General features: G+C 39.3%; 1 protein-coding gene across 1 annotated transcript in view; it reads right to left on the reverse strand.

Moving 5' to 3' along the window:
- Nucleotides 1–6,753, reverse strand: part of ncoa5 (nuclear receptor coactivator 5) — a 7,487-nt gene extending 734 nt beyond the window's left edge. Inside the window, exons 1-6 of the mRNA XM_035661767.1 lie at nucleotides 6,679–6,753; nucleotides 5,739–5,798; nucleotides 987–1,208; nucleotides 780–901; nucleotides 491–620; nucleotides 99–324 (exon numbers count right to left, since the gene is read on the reverse strand). Of these exons, the coding sequence (XP_035517660.1) occupies nucleotides 99–324; nucleotides 491–620; nucleotides 780–901; nucleotides 987–1,208; nucleotides 5,739–5,798; nucleotides 6,679–6,734 (816 nt within the window). The 5' untranslated portion in view covers nucleotides 6,735–6,753. The remainder of the gene's footprint in view (nucleotides 1–98; nucleotides 325–490; nucleotides 621–779; nucleotides 902–986; nucleotides 1,209–5,738; nucleotides 5,799–6,678) is intronic.
- Between the last annotated feature and the right edge of the window lie 809 nt (nucleotides 6,754–7,562).

The raw sequence follows: 7,562 nt of genomic DNA on the forward strand, positions 1-7,562 counted from the left end.
TCTACGACAAGAAAGAAACAACAATGTTGGCATTGGAAACAAAACAGATGCACCTTTCCTCTTAACTTTAAGAGTGACCAGAAGAGACCCCAACTAACAGTTTCAATTTGTGGTCTTGCCTCACCTTGCGGCGTGCCGAACAAGATGTTCACAGTGCAGGACCGGTGGACTTGGTGCTGCTGGGTAATGATGATGGCAAAGGGAGTCCGGGCTCTGCCTACATCCTCCAGTGCCTGGGTTAGTGACACTTCTGTGTTGAGGAAGATCAGATCCACCACCATCCCCAAATCACGGACTTTCCGCCCGACCGTCTCAGCATACTCCCTACAGTTGTTTTTGAAGCACAAGCATACACGGGCAGACACACACACACACATACACACACAGGAGCGATATGAAATGAAAATATTCCATGTACCGATCCAATATTTACAGAGACGTTTCTGGTCCCAGATCTGTGTTTCCTGTAAAGAACAGAGAGTGGACATACTTTTGTGCCTTGTTGACGACAATCACAGAGCAGTCAACAGGACGGTCGCTGTCGTAGCGCCGCTGGAGTTCTTCATAGTACTGTCGATACAATTCATTACGCCGACGCTCTTCTGGTCGAGCACGATCATCTACAGAGGAGGAAGTGATTGGAAAATGTAACGTCAGTATAATATTTAACACTTACTAATACACATACAATAGTTTAATACTACAGATAAACTGGGAAACAAGTGTATTACGTAGTATATAATACTACTCTAAGGTGGTTGAGTACAGAGTACACATACCCTCTGGTTCACGCCGTCCGTTCCAGGGATCTCTGTAAGGGTCCCTGTAGGGTTCATCCTTCCTCCGGTAATAGTCTTCAGCACCACTACCACTGCGGTAGTATCGGTCATAGTCACTTCTGCTGTATGGAAACATTTCAGGTTCAGACAAACAGGTAACCACTGAACTCTGGACTAGGAACTAAAGGGTTGATTGTCATTAGTCACCTGTATGCAGGATCCCGCGAATCACCTCTGAGGTCCTTGTCTCTGCTCTCTGAGCTTCGGTACCGATAATCGTTGTCACGAGAGTGGCTACCTGGCCGCGGCTCTCTACTTGGGTCCCTCCCATCACGGCTGTCCCGAGGCTCACGTCCGTCACGCCCGTAAACAGGTGAACGTGACCGAGGCTGAGGATCTTTGCTGTCCCCATAACTGCTATACGGGGCCCTGGGAGAAAAGTTAGCAATTAGTGAGCGGAAGGTTTAAGTTTATGGTGTCTATGAAATACTGCAAAGAGTGATAGGAACTTCTGTCCACAACCAGTGAGGACAGGCCTACAGTTGGTACTGTCCTGGTTTTTGGCTGGTGAGCGTAGCAAATCTGCCAGCCACTTGCATATTTTACCACCATTTGGCTACTGCTAATTTTATAAATTGTAATTATTCAATATGAAAAGATGGAATATAAATTTGTACAACTCAAGCAGAGCAACAGAAAACCACCATTGTGTTCGTAAAGGGAACTAGCACAAATGAAGTCCAGGAGGTGATTCTGATAAGCGTCCTTTGAAATCGTCCAGTGATCCGTGTACGCAACACTATCGATTTGTCAGCAATTTCAGGTTTTTTGACCATAAACTACGCAGGTACCATGGCCATTGAACCTTTTTGATTGAAAATTATTTCCCGCATTTATCTCATTTGGCTTTTGATGATTTGTCTTTTGTTCTTCAGTAAGTCACATTTCAATGCCGCAAATATGAAGTTGCAAAAATGCAAAAAATAGTGCCTGCTGCCTTTAGGGTAGGACACAGAGGGCCATTATTTATTAAAAAGAGGCTTCCCTACAATGATTTGCTCTAACATATCTAAAAGAGACAAAAGGACTTCAAGTTTCAGAAGTTGTCAACAGTTCTTTGGTTCTCATCGAAGTGTATGTTTTGCTTAATTCTCATGATTTGTCTTCCCTTCTTTCCTCAACCTCAAAACGTTTTTAATTGCAGTCAAAGAAGAGAGGAGAAAAGGGATTGGTTTTAAACACAACTTGGATTGAATAAAAATCTCAAGTGTCTAAGTTGCGAGCTATGAACTAGTTTCAGTACCACCACACAGAGAAGAAACAACGCTTAAAGTTCAGTCAGTAAGACCCACAATAACTGGCCAACATTGGTAATGTGCTGGTTTTTATAAAAGGTACCCTGTGAAGTTCATGACCACACGTAGCGCTGATTGTGCAGATTACAGGATACAGTTCTGCCAAATACGAAGAGTTTACGTTATTTCACTGGTTGTCATGTCAAGAAACGCAGCAGTGTTCATGACATACTTCAAAGAGTACCTTTACATTTTATTATTATTGTAGTTGCCTAAATCTAAATCTGTTTTTTTAAACATGGTTGGCTTTAGGGCAGCTGTTCTTTAGACTAAATATGGTTTTAATGTACACACCTAATTAGTTACAAAGCCATGTTGTAGGACATGAACCTGCTCAATAGATACGGGGCAGGGTGGGACTGACATTACATTTCCTTCAGCCGTACAGTTACGAATTTGTTTTAGAAAATTAAATGCTGAACAAAATCACGCAAAGAACACAAGCGGTGAAAAGATCTATTGGTACGACAGCTTTCATGAAGCGGACTTCACCACTGGTAGAAATAAAAGCTGAGGAAAAAGTTATACGGTTTTGTTTTTTACCGGCAACTCAGAGGCAATGGTAGTTCTTCACACCCATTCCGCGTTACTTTACCTTCGTGGAGGGCTCTGCTGGGATTGAGGTTTAGCTTGCCGTCGCTCCACTGCCATATTTACATCTGAAAATAAATCAATCCAAACGTTGAACATAACAGTGACATCAAATCAGCTATGCGCTGTAAATCAGCTTATGCGCTCACGCAGAATGGAGCGGCCGCGACAAAACATCCACGATCCAAATGAAACTGAGCTCCAATATCCAAGCTTGAAAATCCAAACTGGACGAGAGTCAAAATGCAGAAAATCGAGTCGGGTTTCGAGAGTCAAATTGAGTTTAAGATGAACAAGAAATGAAGCGATTCTTTTCTCCCCTTCAACATTGGCTTAACAGTAGCCACGCTTGAATGTGTAAATTAGATTTTCAACTTGAAATTTGGCATTCAGAAACTCCCAAAATCACAAGTGGCCTACTTAAGAGAAACATTTAAATCCACGTTGAAGAAAATTTCAAGACAGTGTTGCAAATAAAACAAGAGATTTAAGTGATTCAGGCTTTGCCAGAATTTAATAATGCACTTGTTTATTTGCTTAGTGAGCCAGTAATGCAACATGTCTACACAAAGAAAGGTTATGGTAGAAACTCAGCAAAGCTAATCTAGTTCACTTTAAGATAGTTGTAGGTCAAATTATACAACCTTCACTTTGTGAAGTTAGTTTTCGAGTTCCACTTTCATTTACTGGATGCAACATATCACATCATTAAAATGCCCTTTAACATAACATTATTTTAGGCCTGTAATTGTTATTAACTAAATTAATAAAAGGAAATCTCTAGCTTTCATACACAACTTTTATCCATAGAAAACCTTTAAAATCACCAAATCCACAATTAACACTAAAACTATCATGTCCAATCAACATTTTTCACAACAAAAAAAGAAAAACTGAACTATGTTACGTTGCTTGTTGTACACACCAAAAAATCATAAAAAAAAAAAAAAAAAATAATAATTAAAAAATCTATCCCTTTTAGCGCACACATCCTACTGCAGTTTTAAGGCTTACATACTTTCTATAACCTTTATATAGCTTTTTTCGTCTTTTGGGCAGACTTCGCAGTCGTTCCGCTTCCTTCAAGCGTTCAAATGGTACAGAATCCAACCCACTGAAGACATGGAATACGCCTGGGAAGAGGAACATTTTGAGTAAATAGTGCTGATGCCACTTTAAGCAGCAATTTTGGGATACCTACCCATTTTACCCCACTTAAAAATGAGTCCTGTGGCACCCAGCTCATATACAAATGTTACATGTTGATCTTCATGTGAAAAAGTTAATGGCTACTAGCATTCTACACCGCACATTCGAAAATTAAATTTGAAAATCTCCAATTGTCCATTCATGACATCTGCTGATTCAACATTACTGCCATGATTAAAATTAAAAAAAACAACAACGAATTCTGCGTTTACTGACCGACCTATCTCCGTATGGTGTGAACAGTTCTTCCCAAATCCTTCTTTTCCATGTCAGAGGTCGGCAAATTCCCAACAAAAATCCGTCTCTCCAAATCTCGGGGATCATTACTGTTGCAGGAGCGCGAAAAACGCCCTGGTGATGAGCTGCGGCTTCTTCGGCGAGACATAACTCCCAAGTTTAAGGGTTTTCTTCGTACGTCTCAAATGCTTGAAAAAGTTTGTTCGCTATTAAGCGCCTTTAAATTGTCTTCCACGATCCTGAAACATGTCAGTGAGTTAAGAGAAGAGATCAAATTCCTTGGAAGGACAAAAAGTTTTAAGTAGAACAGAAGTTGCAGATCAAAGTCACATCAAAGTTCAGACAATGAAATGCTGTGGCAAATTCATTTTGAAATGTAGCAAGTAGTCTAAAAACATTTCTGAATGCGCCCTTTATATCTCGATGCTCATTTTCGCCTTACGATATTATCTAATTTCACTCTGCACTCGACCTTTAAGTATGTGAGAGCTTGCAGAGCAAATTCCTCGTGTATCTGTTCGGGCTACGTTAATTTTCAGTACAAGTCTCCCAGACTGAAATCGAGATTTGAGAAACAATAAATAAAGCCAACACAATCCTGAAGTGATTCTCATGATGTTGTCTTATGGGTAGAAGGTATATCCGGTATAAATGGCACAATTGTAGAGAATGCACCATGATATAAATTTGTTCAAGTATTAAATAGTTTTAACTATGACATAAAATGACTCTTTGCTTTTTAACCAGTGAAAATACACTGCCATTATATAAAAGGCAACAGGTCATGACAGCTGTTTCAGAAAGTGTTTTTGTGCAGACATAAATAGCTGAACTGGTTGTGTGAAACGCAACACACAACCAGGCCTGATTTGTGGCTTCTGTGTAAAAAGAGGTGGTCCCTGCGAAACTGTTAAAAATGGCTTTAAGTCGACGATGAAAACACAGTGCGGTTGTTGTTGTGGGTCAAATAGCATTGGTACCCACAGAGATAAATACAGCATCAACTCTCCGGTGTGAAACTCTGCTCTTGGCAATAAAAAGTTACATTTCCAGAGTTAGAAATTCAAAATGTTCCTGAAGTTTTGTCCGTCCCATCTTTGTCTCGCTGAGCTCAGTGTAGCATATAAGTTTCTTAGTTTCTCAAGTTATTTTTTGGGAAGAAAAATACGCCCTGTTAGGTCTGTAGCTGTGCAGACGACTATCAAACACAGTTTTCAACAAATACAAATGAAGTATAAGTTCCCATCATCCGCTTCTCTTGAAATGGTACAAAAAAAAACATCTTGAGGAAAATCACATTGAGGAAATGAAATCATTAGGCTTATGGTGACGTTTAAAATGCCAACATTTAAGTAATCTTTTGTTTCTTAAGGATTAAGTGATGTTTTTAACGTCACACAATACAAAATGATTTCAGCAAAAGAGAATCAGAAAACAGGTTTTCAGCCCCAACACACACACACATTACAAACTGACATGAGAAAGTGAAGGTCCTTTTTGTTACATTTAATTTATATAATTGGAGATCATTTACATAATCCCTTTTAGGAAGCAGTACCTTACATACCTTAACTTGAACCTGGATGCCCTGGATTCTGTGTCCGCATAATTAGAAACCCCCAAGCGTCTAAAAAGAGAAGGAAAAAAAACAAAGTTAATTGCCACTATATATAGTTATGGAAATAAATCACTTACTCCAATATATGTCTGCAGTAGCGTCACACTTCACAGATTACTGAGTACCGAAGCAAGTGTTTCATATTCATTTAAAGCCACGTATATCCATCAATGACAAGAACCAACCATTTATTATTATCTTATAACTTAATGATGCCAATAAACCTTGCAACACTGAGCTCCAGTCAAGTAAATGCTGCTTCTACAGAGTAATAAAACATTAGATAGATGCTTTATTTATCCTTTGGGAAATCCAAGCATCCAGTAACAGCATACAAACATAAATTAGACATACAACAAACATACATTCATACATTAAAATTAACCTATAAGCACAGTAGCCATGCATTAAATTGGATGGATTAAACTTTTGCAGAGGAATTAAATATGTGCCGAGAGAGAAAATAAACTAGAAAAATAGAAATTAAACATGTGCAGGTAAATTAAGTGTTTAGAGGTTAATGTAAACTATGTGCAGTTAAAATTAGGCTGTCGACCAAAAACATTGTCTCTAAACGCTCATGTAACTACAGACTTAAGATCACGCATGTTAATTGAAAAGGCGACAAATAGAGATTATATCGGGGGTTTCCTTTTTTAAATAAATAAAAACAATAAACAATAACTAGTAGTGTTTTCTGGTCGCTATTCTCGTCGTGTAGACAAAACTCAACTCCGCCACGCTACAAATGGCGTACAACACCCCCACAGCACCGGGCTCACGAGAACAGATAGTCTTATGTAACTGGGTTGTTCTGTTTTAATACACATATTTTAAATAAACCGTAACATCGGTGCACATTTTAAAACCACCATTTCCCCGGTGTTACATGTGAAGCTGTAAAGTTAACGCCAGCTGTTCCGTTAGCTGCTCAACGTTAGCCATCGAGTAACGTTCACCTGCTCGTCTTAACCGCCGAACGGCTGCGCCCGTTTCCTAGTAACGCAGCCAACTCACGTTAGAGAAGCCACGCGCTTTCACTGCGTTCAAAAACAGCAACGCAACCGTTTACTCACCTTCGACGTGATTTTTGTGTTATTTCACGGCCACGGCCACGGGTATCTACGGCTGTTTCGTTGTCTTCTCACAAAAAGCTGCGGAGAGTTTTTTTTTTTTTTACTTCATTTTATTCATTTACGGCAGCTTTTTCTTCTTCTGCGCCCAAAGCTACAATTGAGCGTACGTCGCCCCCTACTGGCTATCTGTTGTCTTGGCAACAGGATAACAGTCCCAACCTTTCTCCTTTTCTATCACTGAGTAAAGTGTTTAACCCTGGCTAAGTGACACATTTGATGGATATTTCACATTGTATTTAATGCGTGACAATAAGAACAACTAATAAACTACAGTGAAAACAAATAGTGAGCACGATAACTGCAGAAAATGTGTGTAAAACAAGTTATTTGGATTCATTTTGAGCAGAATTTCCTAGTAATTGATAATTTTAGGGACATTTTTATTCTAAACTCTGTTTTCATTATTTATTATTTACAGCATCAGCTCTCCGGTGTGAAACTCTGCTTCCACAATTTCAAAATGGACTCTTGGCAATAAAAAGTTACATTTCCAGAGTCAAGTATTCAAAATGTTCCTTAAGTTTTAGGGTCACACTGTCCATCCCATCTTCGCTGAGCTCTGTGTAGCATATAAGTTGTTTATTTTTTGGGAAGAAAAATATGCCCTGTTAGGTCTGTAGCTGTGCAGACAACTATC

This window comes from Morone saxatilis, unplaced genomic scaffold (assembly GCF_004916995.1).
Source record: "Morone saxatilis isolate NCDOM2014 unplaced genomic scaffold, NCSU_SB_2.0 Contig18, whole genome shotgun sequence".
Lineage (NCBI taxonomy): Eukaryota > Metazoa > Chordata > Actinopteri > Moronidae > Morone > Morone saxatilis.